The sequence below is a fragment of the Ambystoma mexicanum genome, chromosome 12 (genome assembly GCF_040938575.1).
Source record: "Ambystoma mexicanum isolate Mex_15411 chromosome 12, UKY_AmexF1_1, whole genome shotgun sequence".
NCBI lineage: Eukaryota > Metazoa > Chordata > Amphibia > Caudata > Ambystomatidae > Ambystoma > Ambystoma mexicanum.
The window spans coordinates 388,992,951-389,010,569 of NC_090936.1; the positions used below are offsets into that span (position 1 = coordinate 388,992,951).

The following is a 17,619-nucleotide window of genomic DNA, read 5'->3' on the forward strand; positions in this document are numbered from 1 at the left end:
ATTTCTTCTTAGATTCGCTAAACAAAAACTAAACTATAAACCAAGTGAGTCAAGCTAAATTTAGATAAAGTAAACCACACTGAATACACCACACAGTGGCTTGCCGAGAGCGAGTACATCTGCAACATGAAACTGATGATACGTTAAATGAGGAAAATATTTTCAGCTCACCACTATATTTTCCGTAGGATACATTTCCGACTGCCGGTAATGTAAGGAGAAGATATTTTTCTTCCGACTGGTAATGCCCACTCATATTTAAGAACTCTATTTTTATGTGCATCACTGGACCGGAGCCGGCCCAGCATAATATGGGTGGGTGGGAAGGGTTGCGTCTACACTACACTACATCGCTGGAGCCCCCCTAGAAGGAAGTCCAGAGTACACCCTCACCCATTCCAGCACCAGAAGCCGTGGGGGACCTTGCGCCGGGCCACCCGACACATGAGATGGGCTGGCCACTTCATCAATTCTTTGTATGAAATAAGCACTACACACTACATGTATATTCTAAAGGACTTTTATTATAAAGCACGTTTAATCGTGTTCTAGTCCTGGGCAATATTAACAATTAATTAATTTATAAACTTTTTTTCCGGTTGCAGTAACAAAAAACAAAAACAAAAAAATACATAGCGTTCCATCTCCATGAAATCCTGAAGACACATGTATCGTCCGGGGAGATGGCATCTGACAAGGTTCTAATTATATCTTATCAATTCTTTACAAACTTTGTACATGCACAGAGAGAAGTTCAGTTGCACTGATGTATTCTTTAATAACCACAAAATAAGAACAAGGTAACCTGTCATTTGTCAAAAGTACTTGGTTGATATGTATATCTAAAGTGCATTATTTTACAAAAAAATAAACAAAATAAAAAAAAATATAGACAAGTCAGCAGCACCAAGATAAATTTACAAAATAAATACACCATCCAACAAAATAAATTATGGCAGAATGCGACAATAATAATCGGCTTAGCCTTTAGCAAAAAAAAATATTCACAATGGACAATGTGCAGTTTCATAGAGCAGTTTATGGGTCCAGGGATGGGGGTTGAGGGAAGGAATGAGAGCAGGGGCTGGGGGTACTGGGTCATTTCTATTGCGTTTACAATATCTACAGACAATAAATATTTCTCATTCTTTTCCATATGTTCATCATTACAGAATATTGCAAGACGGTGTCCCCGGGTCTTGGCTACGAAGCATTAACGCCTTCTGGAATGAGAAAGGAAAAACAGATTAAAATGTGCCCTTGCACAAGTCAGTTCCATATTATGTGTTATTACTAATGAAACTTAACTTTTGTCAAGACTTACAGGCTCAATATACGATATTAGCACACGCAGATCATCACTAACATCCTCTCAGCCAACCGGAATGTTTAGAGTGCAGTCAATAACTACTGGTATTGACTGCAATCTGAACATTCTGTCTTCAAAAACAGAAGAGAAGTTAACAATTCAATTTTCCAGGCACTGTCTTTCAGAAAGACACTCCCATGTTCAACAGCACCTTTTATTGCTGCCCCTCTCTATTTAACCACACCAAAGAGAAAGCTAAACTATGAGAAGAGGAGTTGACTTTTTTTTATAGAGAAACTGTTCACTTTTACATGACACCTAATGTATGCATATGTTACACCCGTTCCAGTTTTTCCAAGTTTGCAATTCACATGCTTCACTTATGAAGACCACCTTGTTGTTTAAATACTCCAAAATAAAACTCCATTTTATTCACTAACTCAGTTTGCCTAGTTATTTTACTCTCCATTCATGTAACATGTGAATACTTCACCACCAACACTACAAAACATGTATGGCCGCCACCACTATGTGTTAATAGCCTTATAGACCGCGCGAGGGGTCATTATCTCTTGGTATAATGACCGTTTCCCCAACTTATGACCCTATGTGAAGACTATAAGAGGCGAACAGCAATGCAGCCAGAGTGCAAACCAAAGAAACACTATAAAGTTCCGCACGCAATACCAATGGTAAGTTCAACAAGGGTCTTGAGGTTCAAGGAGAGCCGAATTCCTTGGTAGGCAGCTCCTCGCCCTTTGGGTGTTCTGGCCTACAAGCCTCATGACGTCCCACGATTACCAATGCTGCAGTGCCCAGGGCTGATGAGGGCAGCAGGCCAAACATCTGAGGGTGAGAGGTTGGCTACCCCCGATCCACCTTGAGCATTGAGGAAGAAGAGGCCATATTCTCACGGCTCCTTCTGAAAGTCTAGTGTTTCTAAGTTCATGACCCACTGTATAAATGTCAGCCAAACTGTTATCATCGCCATTTGCAGAGTCCTCCCTCACGCTCCCAAGCACCTGCGCGCGGGAAGAGCTGGTGTGGAGTCCAGCGAAGGAAGCTGTGTGGCGCCTGAGTGACAGCTGAACGCAGGCCCTCCCTCTTTCTGAGGCTGGAGGCTCATCTCCTGCCCCAACGCGTCGCAGAGATGAAAGAGGAAGTCTGCATGTTTTATTTTACACAATCGTTGACGGCATCATTCATTTGGTGAAAGTTCAAAAAGAGTAAAAACAGACACATATATTCGGTTGCGCTTTCGTCAGTCTTTGGCAGGTAAATGCGCTGTTATTCAAGATGAGATCTGAGCTCTTGCGCAAAGCCCTTGGGGTTTGGGTGCTGCAACAGCTGTTTTTAAGATAATCTAATATCGCCGAGTGGGGCACTTTATTAATCCTGGTCATTAATCCCCTCAGATAAACCTGATTAGCAAGTGGTCCTGGAGCGCCAGCCAGTCATACGCATTTCTCATTAAACCTAATGTGCAAAGTGCAGTAAGTAACTAATGAGAAGGCCTGGGTGTCCCTTCCAGTCCCGATTCAGCAAAGCACGAGGTGGGTGAACCTTGTCCGCAGGGAATCCTGGCTTTATAATAAAACATAATAGCATGAGAGGGGCGACATGCCTCCTTCCTCAAGTCTGTGACACACAGAGTTGTTCATTCAGGTACATCACGAAAGATGTATTTGTGAAAAGTGAATGCGCACGGATGACAACACGTATGACACCTCCAATAATATGTGTGTGGAGCCCGTGCTGGAGCTCGTGCCCTTTACACATTTCTCACCTCCACCTAAACCACAGGCCTGTGTTTAGTGTCTGTGTGTGACAAACGCAAGGTGGGGCCCGAGTAATGCACTTTATATACTCCACAGATCCACCAAAAACACAGGACTGTGTTTCGTGTCTGTGTGTGGCACACACAAGTTGTGGCTAGAGCCATGCACCTTACATGCCACTCAGAATCCTCTAAAACACAGGACTGTGTTTATTGTCTGTGTGTGGCACACATAAGGTGTGGCCTGAGCCATGCACTTTACATGCCACTCAGAATCCTCTAAACACAGGACTGTGTTTCGTGTCTGTGTGTGGCACACACAAGTTGTGGCTAGAGCCATGCACCTTACATACCACTCAGAATCCTCTAAAACACAGGACTGTGTCTGTGTGTGGCACACATAAGGTGTGGCCTGAGCCATGCACTTTATATAGTTCACAGATCCACCACAAACACAGGACTATGCTTAGTGTCTGTGCGTGGCACACACAAGTTGTGGCTAGAGCCATGCACCTTACATACCACTCAGAATTCTCTAAAACACAGGACTGTGTCTGTGTGTGGCACACATAAGGTGTGGCCTGAGCCATGCACTTTACATGCCACTCAGAATCCTCTAAACACAGGACTGTGTTTCGTGTCTGTGTGTGGCACACAGAAGTTGTGGCTAGAGCCATGCACCTTACATACCACTCAGAATCCTCTAAAACACAGGACTGTGTCTGTGTGTGGCACACATAAGGTGTGGCCTGAGCCATGCACTTTATATAGTTCACAGATCCACCACAAACACAGGACTATGCTTAGTGTCTGTGCGTGGCACACACAAGTTGTGGCTAGAGCCATTCACCTTACATACCACTCAGAATTCTCTAAAACACAGGACTGTGTCTGTGTGTGGCACACATAAGGTGTGGCCTGAGCCATGCACTTTATATAGTTCACAGATCCACCACAAACACAGGACTATGCTTAGTGTCTGTGCGTGGCACACAGAAGTTGTGGCTAGAGCCATGCACCTTACATACCACTCAGAATCCTCTAAAACACAGGACTGTGTCTGTGTATGGCACACATAAGGTGTGGCCTGAGCCATGCACCTTATATAGTTCACAGATCCACCACAAACACAGGACTATGCTTAGTTTCTGTGCGTGGCACACATACGGTGTGGCTAGAGCCATGCACTTTACATGCCACTCAGAATCATCTAAAACACCACACTGTGTTTAGTGTCGGTGCATGGATGGCACACGCAAGGTGACTACAGTGGCCAAGTACTGTGCACAGATCCACCAAAGACGGTCTAAGCCGTTTAGAGTTGATCAAGTGTATTGCCTGTGTGTAGAATACATATTCTAACCCAGGCCCGTGGCCTTGGCTGATTACCAAGACCATTCACAAGCTACATCATTTGTAGGATTTGCATGGTGATCAATGATGTGATTTTTGATGTCACTGTGATGTCATGTGTGAAGTTATAAGCAATGCAACAGAGATGCTGTTAAGGATTCTTTGTTTTGTCAAAAGTTATTCCTTTTTAAACTTTTTATATTTTGTGCTGCAAACTTATTGTCCTTTGAAATAAAGGTTGATTGTTTTCGTGGAATTGGCTCTGGCTTTACAAACATTTCCCAGTCATCATCACGAGGGATGTTAACATTTAACCAAAGCAGGTCTATCTTTTGTCAATTTCAGGGGTTTTGCATTGGTATGCAAAGAACAATCATAATTATTTATCCACCAGAAAATTGATTACAGAATTGTTCCATACATGTGTTGCTTAATGCAAACGTTGATTGGTCTGCAGTCTAGCCCTGTACATACTGCGCAACTAATTCCAAAGATAACCCAGGGCCTTCACCTGTATAATGTGTTTAGTGGATTCATTAAGGACGTGGGAGCACCACAAGAGTTAAAAACAAGCATTAGCAGAGTCAACAGTTTTGGCTTTTGTGCAGGCATGGAAAAGGCATTAGCCAGGCACTTCCGTAACAGTACTATATATGTCCACAAGATGGCAACACCTGGAAAAAGGTGTGAGTACCTGGGCATATGAGGTCACTGCCCAACAAATGCATATCTAATACCTGTACACACGCCACAGCTGTTGGCTTTTTCAGTGCTAGTTTTTATCAGGCCTCCATTGCAAGGAATAGATGTAAGGACATACATATTGCTAATATATAAAGTGGCCGAAGGAACACTTGTTAACACATTTGCTTTACCCCAGGAGCTTGTTTACAGCAGCGATTGGGTCATTACATCTCAAAAGACTACCTAAAAATAACATTGGCAGGCCCAATACACCACCCATTTTGATATCACTATATGACAGAGCTACTCAAACAGATGCAAGGAAGGTTTGTTTTGGGTGGGGAGGGCCACGTAGTGGGTGGGAATTGACACATGGACAAGCATGTCTATTGGTGGTGTGTGGGTTGGTAAATAACCAAACAACTCCCACAGGCTGTGTGTCACACCCCATACCCTGCCTATCAGTACTCCAATGCGACCGTTTTGAATTATAGATGGCGCTAGAGCACCATCCAATACTCAAAACTAAACATTGAACACTGTAATAGGTAGGTATGGGTGCATCACATGAATAGTGTTTTCGAGTACCCTGCCAGGGATGGAAAGCACACCACAGAAAGGAGCCTAGGAACACCGAGCATCGAGTTGTGGTATAAAAATACCCTTCTATATGACCACCAGAGGGAGCCAAACAACACGCAAAGATGCTTACATCATAATGGATAAATATGAGAACAGCCTAAAACATGGGCATTCACGCACTATTATGACTATGTAAGTGTGAATGCACGAATGGAGTTTAGTTAGGGGGTGGACTCTCTGTAGAGGTCCTAATACCGGAACAATCAATAAAGTACGTTTTTTGGGAGAGGATGGGGGTGTTCAGCGGCAGTGATTTAAATGGGCAGTCCTGAGTATCTACACTTCTTTTATTTGAAAGACATAGAACTGGCACTTAAGAGTAGGAAGCGAATTCATTTAATGAAAGGCACCAGCACTTCTCCACAGTGAGCAGGTTCTCTGGGTTAGTGCGAAGCACTTGAGTGTTATCCATTCCAAGCGCTGTCGCGCCACACATGCACTGCACAGCCTTCATTTGAAGTTAAGGTGACACATGAATGGAATAACCTATTTTAACAGTTTGCATCAGGGAGTAACGAAGGGGCACCAGTACTTCTCCATAGTGAGCAGGTTCTCTGGGTTAGTGCGAAGCACTTGAGTGTTTCCATTCCAAGCGCTGTCGCGCCACACATGCACTGCACAGCCTTCATTTGAAGTTGAGGTGATACATGAATGGAATAACCTATTTTTACAGTTTGCATCAGGGAGTAGGCAGCTCAGAGTTGTAAAGAGTCAACGACATAGTGAAAACTAAGCTGGCCAAAGTTATGAGCAGAGGGGAGCTTTTTTTTCTGAATGTGTGTATGGGCCTGCCCTGTGTATAAATACAGATCCTAAAATACCCCGAAGATGTGAGCTGTTTTTCAGACACCCAAGCGCTCTGTGGCATCCCCTGCCGCTGCTAGAGGTCTGAAGCAGCTGATGACAGACGGTCTGGAAGAGGCCCATCCGAAAGCAACCGAGCCGCCCAGACACCGTGAAACTGGGAGCCTCGAGCGCAGCCTAGAAGGAGAGTGCTGCGCAGAAAGGAAAGTCCCTTTCTGGAAATAAACATGAAATGGTGGTCAACCAGGAGGCTGGTGGCACGGAAACAAGGGATTGGTCTGGTGTCAGCAATTCCACCCAGACACATCAGATTTCGGGTGGAAAAAGCAAAGGGATGAGTATTCAACTCCTCCACACTTCCTGATTGGACGAACAGGCGCGAAGAGCACTAAATAACAAAGCAGAAAGCCATGTAGCAGCGGCTTCGATAGCTCAGAGTGTGAGTGGCTGGCGCAGTAAGTTATGTCTAACCTACAAGGAACAGGTTGAGATGCCAGCTGCAGCGACTCATTCCGCTGCGAGGATAAAAGGAGTACTGTACAGTCGGGCAATGGTGGCATCTATAAGGACCATAACACAATCCTGTTTCTGCCAGACGCTGTTCATATGGACACATTGGGTCCAATTCATGGAATGATCTGTGTGGAGAATTGGGACTTTGCGTGCCAAACTGTGTGTGAAATCCCATTCGTCGATTCATGGAATCGACTGCGCAGCACTTTTTCGTACTCTGCGGGACTTCGTGCTGGCTCTGAGCGTCACTGCGAGAGGCTGAGTACCTTGTGTGAGATTCCATGCAGAGCGCGGGCATGCCTTGCAAAGAGGGCAGGGTCGGGGGCAGAATACGGAAAATGAAGAAGAGCAAGGCAAAATGTGGCCGTTATGAGGGACAGCCCACAGGCAGTCTCTCGCACGGCCACTATTGCGTGGAACGATACATATTAATAGATCAAAGCGCACATCTTGGCGTGGAAATGGTCACACATGCCCTCATACTATCTACCACCCAAAGGAACTTGAGCATAGGATTCACTGCACAGAGATAAGATCAGGTGTCGGATTTAGTGGTCCATGTATGCAGCCGGAGTTCTGATCTAAGTTACGGGTGCTCGTATGAAGTGTAGCGGGGTCAAGGAATGGTTTATGTTTATTACCTGAGTTACGATAAATTGTATGTATGTTGTCGGGGTGCCGGTAACAGTTATGAGGGACCCTGTGCAGGGTCTGCGAGATGCAGGCCTGCTTTTGGGGCCCCCATGCACTGAAAGGTGCATGTATTTGCACCCGGGAGGTTGCATATACCGTTACTTTGCGCAAAGAATCCCATGAATACGCGGATCGCACAGAATTAATTCTGTGTGCAGGCTCGTGCATTGTTGTTCTCGGCGTGCGGCCTTTGCAGGATAAATGCACACTTTTCCATGAATCGGGCCCATTCTATATAACCCAATGCTCCGACTGGCCTAGTAAGAGCTGGAACAATAGGCTTGAGTGTGCCAGTTATGTGGGCCACAGTGAGGAGTTAGCGCATTGTAAAACTGATCGTGTTCATTAATGTTACTGGACCGAAGTGCTTTTCAATACAATATCTTCCCTAAATTATACCAAAAAAGTGGCCCCAAGTACTACTGTAATAGTTTGCAATAAAAAAAAACAAATAGATATTTGCCATTATAGGAAATGTTTTAATTGGTTCCCAGTCTTATTTTATATCCCTGTCGGACCCTGCCCAGCATAGATATATATGTGTTTTACCTACAACCCCAGATTTTAAGAACATTGCATGAGGGGCCTGTCTGAGAGCAATGGAGGAAGTCCCTTATCTGAAGATGCTCCACTCTTCCGTGATTGGCCACTGCAGATGCTGTCAATTAGAGTGTGTGGTTTGCTGTTATCATACATCAATTTCCCATATGCTTCCCAGTGCACATTTCAATGGAAACCTACCTCTTATAATTTTGATAACTGAGTCAACATTCTCGCTGTTTTTTTCTATTACATTGTGGAATGCATTCATGTAATAATATCACTTTCTTCTGTAGCCTTGTCCTTTGATAATACGCGGGAACATGATCTAAAGGCGATACTAATACATAGCATATCTGCACATAGAGCGAAATGACTCATGGTGTCTGGAGAAGTAATGAAACTGACCTGTTAGCGTGCAACTTCTTCACCTTCCTCAATATCGAAATAAATCCACAAAAGCATCAATCGGTAAAAGTCTGAAATGAAATTGAATCTTGTATAAATATATTGTTGGGTCAGTGTGGCAAAAAGTAACACATTGCAATTGACTAAGCTGTATGGGTAGAGCTCTGGGCAGACAATGTCACTTTGTCAATTTCTTGGAAGAATGGGGTCAAAGATTGAGTACTGCTCATTATACACTATTTTACAGCTTTTATATCTTCCCATATGGCGCTCTCACTGCGTAATGGTTTCAATATGCTTATTGTATACTTTTTAAGTAAAGGTCTAAAGGTTGTGCATTTCTGTAAAGAATATGAAATGCAATCAACATAAAAAAGGGACAGTGACTTATGTGGTATCCATTTCACCAATGTTTCAAAATCTTTGATTGAAAGTGAGGAAGCATTTTGTAGGTTGTGTCACATGAACACTAACTGCACAAGTTAAAAACACGTCCCTTAGCTTTTGCCACCAAAAGTATTGTAAGGACACTCTGCATTTGAAGACATTGCTAGTCATGTGGCACACATCTGCTTCCCCAGGAGGGGGAGGGGCATTTGTCACGTGGATTAAGGACAGGTGCACTCAGGTGTTTCCAGGTTGGGCAGGTAATAAATAACAGCACAGGGTGATGCACCTGGAGCACTTGCGGACCCAGAGTGTTTCAACATTCCTTTCGCCAGATCTGCCTAATGGCATTCTTGTGGGATATTTACACCTGGTTGTCTCACTTTACATTTGTGGTCGGTGTGCGGTGGAGTTCTTTTATTTTTTATAAACCTCCTTTTCGTGGCGTCCCGGTGGCTGCTTGTCACCGCTAGGGCACTTTTCTAGACATGGCCTTTCTTTTTTTTTACAAAGTATTGCATTCTGGGAACTGTAGCCTTTGTTCAGTATAATTGAGGCAATCTGATGTATGTGCCTAACACCAAGGATTTGGAAAAGGAAGCACCTGAACTGGAGAGTTGGACTCCCACTGTCATCTACTGGCGCCACCTTCACGGTGGCCTGCATTGATACTTGGCATGGGAGCTCTCGGCGTACTTCTAAAGGGGCTAGGTTGTGGGAAAATATTGTAACTCTAATTATCCGTGAGCATCCAGGGGCAAGCAGCAAATAGAACAAGTTGGCCTTGGGCAAAGAATCCAACAAAAGCCCCAAAGAAGCCACAAACTGGAAGAGGTTTATTCCTAGAGTTTCCTGATGCTGCTCAGGGTCTCGGCCTACTCCCCGACCCATCCCGTTAGAGATGGTACCACCATTCCCATCCCTGCAGAAATGACCCACATGTGATCGACCGGAGAGAGATTCTCCCCTTGCTAAGTCTGAATGAAGCTACTCAAAGGTAAGTGGTGGGCGGGACGTTCGGATAACTCTGTGTGGTTCCAAAGCTGTCACATCCTACACCCGCTGCTGTTCCCGCCTCTCCGACAGATGGATGTATGCTGATTGGCCAGAAGGCAAATGATTGCAAAACATTGCATTTCAAAGGCTTTGGAAGCAGGAGTTTACTCTGTTTACTTTTGACTCTGGGACAATACCTCAGAAAAGACAAAAACCTAAGGAAAGTCCCATGTCACCCATCTCGTGGGTGGAATAGGTCCCCTTAAATTCCCCTATGAGGAAGGTGGTAGGGGGTAAGGCACCCCATCTATCCTAGTTCCTACACCCCTGCTTCTTGGTGCAGATGTTGGAGGACTGTATCACCATGTGAGACCTTGCTGCTAGTTAGCAGCCATACACCAACCAAAATCACCACAGAGGTCAGCAGTTGCACAGTTTGTGGCAACATTTCAGGGAGTTATTTTAAAAGACGATTAATGAAAATGTCATAAAATGGCACGGGACAGCGCTGGGTTTAGGTGGAAAGACGTTCCTGCCTCAGATGTTCTGTCTGTGGAGGACATCCCTATGGAAGTGGGGTTGTGTGTTGACTGGGAACAATTCCCTCTACCCCTGCATAATAAATACCAATTGTGATTAGAGTTAAATTGCACTGTCTATGGTGTGAGTCATTTCTATGAACCAATGAAATGTTTCGGCATAGCTAGCACTACAGTGCTTATTTCATCAACTTGATAAGTAGGGTAGACTGAGCGCGTCACGTAGCACCAAACCACTGACCGTCACCTGAATGCAGTGACCACTGTGCGCAGTGAGGTCGGACAGTGGAACAGTCCTTAGTAGGCAGTAAGACTCAGCCATTATAGGCCAAGCGCGCGCAAAATAATAACGTCTCAACAAAGGTCACCATAACCGGTTTCAGTCCTGCCCTCAGGGCTATAAAAAGCTAGATATTAGTACATCCTGAAACTTGCACTCCTTATTAAGTATGGTCATGTAATGTTGCTGACACTTCAGATGTATATTTATTAGGAGAACACACTGCTTCTCCAAATGATGCTAGTACCATCCAACAGCACGCACCCCTCATTTGTGTGCTTTAATTTCAGGAGGAGCCTTCAATTCCTCTGAGTTCTAAAGGATATTTCCATTCGAGTCCTTTACCTTAAGTGCTCGTCTTGCAACGTCCCCGAGGCGTCCAAGGAGGACAAGTCTGCAGCGCCACTGGCGGACTCTATCGAGCTAGACCAGGCCGAGCGGGTCCGCCTCTTCTTCTTCTCCTGCTCCTTGCGCTTCCCCGGCTTCACCTTCTTCTTCTTCCCCGTCGTCTTCAGGGCGGGCTCTTTGTAGGGCGCCGCCTTGTTGGTCTCCTGGGTCAGGTATTTACCCTCGTCCTCAGGGCCGTAGCGGACATTGTTGTTGTAGTTCTTGGTGTTGGTGGAGGGCTTGGGGTCTGGTGACACTTCCGGCACTGAACGTTCAGCCGTGTTCACCCCCTCGATCAGGTTCTGGAGGAATATTCTTCTTCGGAGCTCCTGAATCGACCTTCCCTTGTCGTGTAGCAGCTGATGCTCCGACACAGCTCTTTTCCTGTTAAAGAACAAATTGAAATCTATCAATTCTGTGCTCAGGAAAAATATTGAACATGATCACATCTTTGCACATTAGCAAAACACATGTCTACAGTCTAAATAAACATTATTTGCATTTTTTTTATTTTAATGGTGTATTTGAACCTATACTCAATAAATGGTGGTGCGATACTGGCGAAAAGGCCACTGCACCATATGTATGAACACATTTAAAAAATGTGGCCCTTAGGCAATGATATATATAATCAGACCACGGACCTAGCTCCGTGCAGCTATAGTTTTGCGTCTTGTTTCCTTCCATGGATGTATGGGGAGACATGTTACCTCATATCCTCTTCAGTGGCTGCAAAAGTGTAAATGTGATAGATCCGGACACCATTCCAGTTGTATAGAGTGTTTGTGATGTGAGTAGTGTGGAAAGTATGCTTTCGATTGATCAGGTTAGAGAGAACTGGCCTTTCCCTGAGCTCTCCCTGGCCTCTCCCAAATGACCCCTGGGAATCATATGTTCTGCAGAGCATGCGTTGTAGGCATTCTTCAGACTCATGCAGCAGGACATAAGACACAAGACCTTTTACCAGCACAGTAGAGGTACTCTGTCCTTCATCAGGACCTCAATGGCCACCTTCAGAACATTACAAGCACTTCCACACCAAGATGTACCTCAGCAGGAGGAACAGTTGATGTAGACCCTAAACAAAGTACTTAGACATGTCACGGATTATTCCTCCTTTTCCGTCAACACGATTAACTCCCTATTCTTTATGCAACACATCGCGTCTGTAACCATGCTCATCGATTAATTCAGGTTTTTTGTGATCCGACCATAGAGATTTAAAGAGGAAATCATGTCAATTTCATAACCACGTCTGCTGACATTATCCAGCAATCATCAAAATATTGAGAAATGATTGCTAGGAAAGTCTATGAAGGAGAGAGCGGAAGTTCTACAAGAAACTGTACATTTGCGGCGAGGAGGAGATCCTGATCATAGGGTTCGACACTCCTCGGCGCTGACTCATGTCATCATGCTACTGAAGGTGTTTATTGACTCCCACAAATGTGGTTAATAACGGTGGTAATTACTGATAGCTCGCAGCAAGGCTCCAGATAAGGTTTACAAGTTGGAGAATTGTACTCCCTATTTTGGAAGTTAGGAGTCAAATGATTTTTGGAGGGAGAAAACCAGAACTTCCATTGCTAACAAGGCTATTTTTTAGGCGGGTTTGAAATATATTTTTTAATGCCTACCTTTTTGCCCCTAGCAATTTATGACAATTTAAAGATGCAAGTTTATCTCAAAGGCCCTCTTCAGATCAGATCAGGTAGTAATCGTCTAAGAACTACTTCCTGAGATGCTGTTCTGCTGGTACCGCCAATCCAAACATATCCAAAGAACAGTTTGGGCGGAAACAAGGGGCCGGCTCTTACCTGCCAGTTGTCTAATTTTAGTCCACATATTTTTTGTTGGGACGACTGCCTATTTTAAGCGCATATAAGGGATTGGTGCACCCTTTATCCATTACCAAGAACTCTGAAACAGGATTTTCTGGTATTCGTCACTACATAAAATACCAATTATTATCATTATCATCATTATTATTATTAAATTGCGATGCAGGATATATGTCACGATTGCTTTCACACATCAGGGCCTGGTGCCAGCTTGTGGGAGTCCTGGGCTGATTCAGAAGGGTGGCATGGCTGTTGTGATACATGTGGGAGCATGAAACCTGGTTAGTTTTGATGGGCAAACATGTCTGATAGCTGATAAATACATATGATTATAATTGTTTGTTTATAACGCGCTTAAGAGCGGGGACCAGTTTTTAAGCACAATCATGAGGAGAGTGATTTTAGCCGGCCTTATCGCCTAGGCCACATATCAAGGGGAGTCGTCGGGCGTCGTTTGCGTTCCTTCTATATGATGCCCGCCCTGCCTATTTTTCACCTATCTCTTGCACAGGCATTGCTATTAGTGGCTTCCCTCGCCTGATACACACCATTAAATACGCTCCTTTATGTTGCAACAGATATGGCATATTAGTGGATGCTATGTTATGTCATGTCATGTCATTATCATAGCGTATTTAAGTTATATCAGGTTAAGTTGTTCCCTTTTACCCTACATTATATTACATCACTTTATTGTAGCACATAGGGCCGGATTTGTGGATTTTTTTGTGTGCGGTGCAAAGTCACTTTGCACTGCAAAAATACACTTTGAACCGCTCTGTGAATCAGGGTGTTTGCTAATGCCATGATTTGGGCCCATGGTATCTTATGTGTGTTTAGTGCTGACTTGCTGCAGTAGAGGCTCCACACTGATGCCACTTGCTCCATTTTAGCCCAGCCGGTAAGATGCATCTCGCTAGGCTTTTAAGACTGCATTGCTTACCCTGTGCCGCTGTGTGGTGGCCAACATGCTGTAGTAGCAACAAGCAACAGAATTTAGAATAACCCACCTCCTGTTACTCTGAGTGCCTCTTCTATAAGGGTAATGCCCCACCTGTTTCATTACCAGCATAGTTACAGACAGGGGTGTTGCTAGGTCTGAAAAAGATCTGAGGCTAGGCTAATGGCCGCTCTGTCGGGACTCGGGGCTAGCTAGCATTTTGGTTATAGGCCCTGAGCTTCTATCCGGGGCTACAACCAAAAGATCCCGGGGCTGTAGCCCCCTAGGCCCCCCCCTAGCAACACCTCTGGTTACAGATCCCTCATGAAAAGGGGATTCTGAGCGCCAGGAACATGGGCTGTGCCGCTTTCATGAGCTCACACAGGCAGGCCGTAACGAGCCTGCAGTCTGACATCATGCCTGCGCTTACCATGCCTTGAGGTCTCATAAATGATATTTTGTGTAAGTGGCGGGGCATCGAATACAGCTATTCCTCTGCTGGGGTGGAATAAGTCCACTTGTATGGCTTTTCCATGTGAACTGTCCTCTTGTGTCAGGCCCCAGAGATTGCTGCACCCTATACGACCTGGGGCACAACGGTACTCCTTTACTAAGCGTCGACTCATCGTACTCACAGGAACTGACTCACCTACCACTTCCTCCTAGGAAACAGGTGTGCCCCAGCCTGACTTGCATGCAATCTCATATAGACTCTTGCTATATGCCCTGTGGTGATGTCATTTACTGTCACTTAGTTTGCAGTCTTCTCCTAGGCTGAAAATAATCATGCCGACGCTTTGACCCAAATGAATCAGGCCCACAGTCACCGGCACCTGCCCACTCCACACTTTCCACAATGTTTTGGCTTTCTCAACGCCACTTTGTACAATAAATTTTGGGGGGGGGGGTAATGTCTTATCATTGCGGGAAGGTCCATATTTGTATTAATAAAAAACGCATAGTAATTAACAGATAATCTTTCCAAGATAATACCTTATTAGTCAAATTAATATCGCAACTGAAGAAGGCCACTATCTGGTCATGTACACTACCGACAAAAAGCATAATTTATCCTGATAAAGTTATAGGGCCCGATTCATGGAATTTTTTGCACGGTGCAAAGTGACTTTGCACTGCTGAAAAGTGACTGTGCACTGCTGACACAAACCCGGATTCATGGAACTGTCCAAAGTGCAAAGTCCATGCAAAGTTGTGTACTGCAAAAATTACTAATCACTGACTTTGCACTGCAAAAATAGACTGTACACAGTTGGCTTGTTGTTATAGAACAAAAAACTGTGCTTTGGATACGAAGTTGACAAACATGGCTAAGTTAGCGCAAATTAGTGGACTGTGAGCTGCAGCACCCCGTGAAAGCCTTAACCAGTGCAGAAAGATTTGGGGACAAAACAACAATAGTATATTTAAAAGTGCGTATGTATCTAATGGCTGAGACATAGCTATAAAACACACCTTTTGCAGCAGTTCACACGGCTCTATGGCTTTGCAGGATAGAGAGAGCAATTGTAGTTGGGTGGGGGGGGTGCTGGGTCTAGGGAATGCTGTTTCCAATGGCGATAAGGCAGGAGAGGCCCAGCACCTCACATGTAAGACAAGTTTAAGTCTCATGACCTGCCACGTCCACGCTTTCTCTCCATGTCCCCCACAGGACTAGCTAACTAGTGCCGCAATTTTTGTATTTGCCCAACTTGCGTACAAGCACAGATGCAAAATATATAAAGTTGTACAAATTAAGATGGGGGGCCTAATTCCTGGAGCTTTAGCACGGTGCAAAGTGACTTTGCACTGCCAACAAACATCCTAATTCACAGAGTGGTGCAAAGTCACTTTGCACTGCAAAGATACTTTTTTACACAGTGCAAAGAGTACTTTTGCGGTGCAAAGTGACTTTCTGCACAAAATACACTTTGTACCACTCTGTGAATCAGGGCGTTTGTTGGCGGTGCAATGTCATTCTGCACCACGGTAAAAGTTCAATTAATGTGTCAAGCACTCTTTGCACCTGCATCAAGCCCCTAGAGCTCTTGCGTCTTAGGTGGATTCTCTATTTATTAAAGACTGAAAATACACGCGGGGTAGACACGAGACCGTAAGAACGAGTCTTACTTCGTTTAACTTGTAGTTCGCGGAGCAGTGATAATAAGCGATCTGCCTGATATTCAGCGGTAGAAGTGTACCGAACAAAGTAGTGGAACTGTGGTCTCAGCAGGGCAGAGGGTAGGCTGAAGCCTAGTGCAACATGTGACAAGGTGTTGGGGCCTCAGCATTGCAATAGTTTAAGTGACTAGTAACTAAGGCTCCTATCACAACTTAACACTTGCACAAAGACATGAATAGACAAATCCTCTATACAAAATGGTGATTATGGTCATAAAAAGTGGAGGAATGGTAAACAGAAAAAAATAAAAGTAGTGGATCTGTGGTTTCGGTAGGTGAGAAGGTAGGCAGAAGCACAGTGCAACATGTAACAAGGTGTTGCAGCCGCTGCATTGCAATAGTCCAAGTCACTAGTAACTAATGCTCCTATCAAAACTTTACACTTGCACAAGGACATGAATGGACAAATCCTCTATACAGAATGGTGACTATGATCAGAAAAAGTGGAGGAATGGTAAACAGATAAAAGGAAAAGCAGTGGAACACAACTCCCGACCGTTCCCGCTCGATCACTGCTGATATTACGTGATGACCAAAGAGAGGGTGTGATGAGATACGCAGGGCAATATTTTCCAATAGGGGTTTTATAATGGCAAAACCCCTATTGGAAAACGCCCTGTGAATTAGGCTTATAATCTCAGCTCTGAAATCCAGACGAAAGCATTGGAGGCTACACAGACACCCCCCCCCCTCCACCTCCCCACCCCGTCCCCCAATCCCACTCCAATCTAGTGATGTCAAGGATCAGTCCTTGGTGAGAGCAAGTGCCAGGGAACCCCCGTAGGCAGAACATGCCTTCGTGTCTGTATCCAAACTCTTAAAATGCAGAACACAGACTCAGCCCACACAATGTAGTGAGAGAAGCGCCAAGTAGTTGCCTGAAGACGTTATTAAAAGGATGGAGTTAGGTTAGAATTGAAAGTAAATAGCCAGGCCCATTTTCACGAAACCCCGAACCTTTTCAATTACTGTTTGCTTTTCTGGTTGGTGGTACACCAATCCGGGTACCGTATCCCCAGTAGCGAGATCCCGGGGCACTTGCTTCCTGTTGTTCGGGAACCTGTGATGGCGGAACACCACACCCTGGACGCCATCGCTCACTCGGCCGATGGCACCCGTCCCTCACGTTCTGCGCCGTGACAGCTCCTCCGCCGCATGACTCGGGGCGCGTTCCTGGCTTTAAGTGGCTTCCCAGGATGCCATCCCTGGGAAATACAGTTATCATGCCATTCCCCGAGTTTATAAAAAGCTCACAGGAACCCCGGTGCTTGACTGGGTTTAAAATAGACGGCCTCCAGCGGAGAGCAAAGCTCGCGCCGCCTGCTGCCAGCTGATTAGAGGGCGGTAA

At 44.9% G+C, this 17,619-nt stretch overlaps 1 protein-coding gene across 5 annotated transcripts in view; it reads right to left on the reverse strand.

Annotated features, from left to right (window-relative positions):
* Nucleotides 1–504: 504 nt before the first annotated feature.
* The window catches only part of PTHLH (parathyroid hormone like hormone), a 38,284-nt gene continuing 21,169 nt past the window's right edge, over nucleotides 505–17,619 (reverse strand). For all 5 annotated transcript variants that reach the window (XM_069628524.1, XM_069628523.1, XM_069628521.1 and 2 more), the window contains exons 3-5: nucleotides 11,271–11,696; nucleotides 8,724–8,794; nucleotides 505–1,223 (exon numbers count right to left, since the gene is read on the reverse strand). In XM_069628524.1, the coding sequence (XP_069484625.1) occupies nucleotides 8,752–8,794; nucleotides 11,271–11,696 (469 nt within the window). In that variant the 3' untranslated portion in view covers nucleotides 505–1,223; nucleotides 8,724–8,751. The remainder of the gene's footprint in view (nucleotides 1,224–8,723; nucleotides 8,795–11,270; nucleotides 11,697–17,619) is intronic.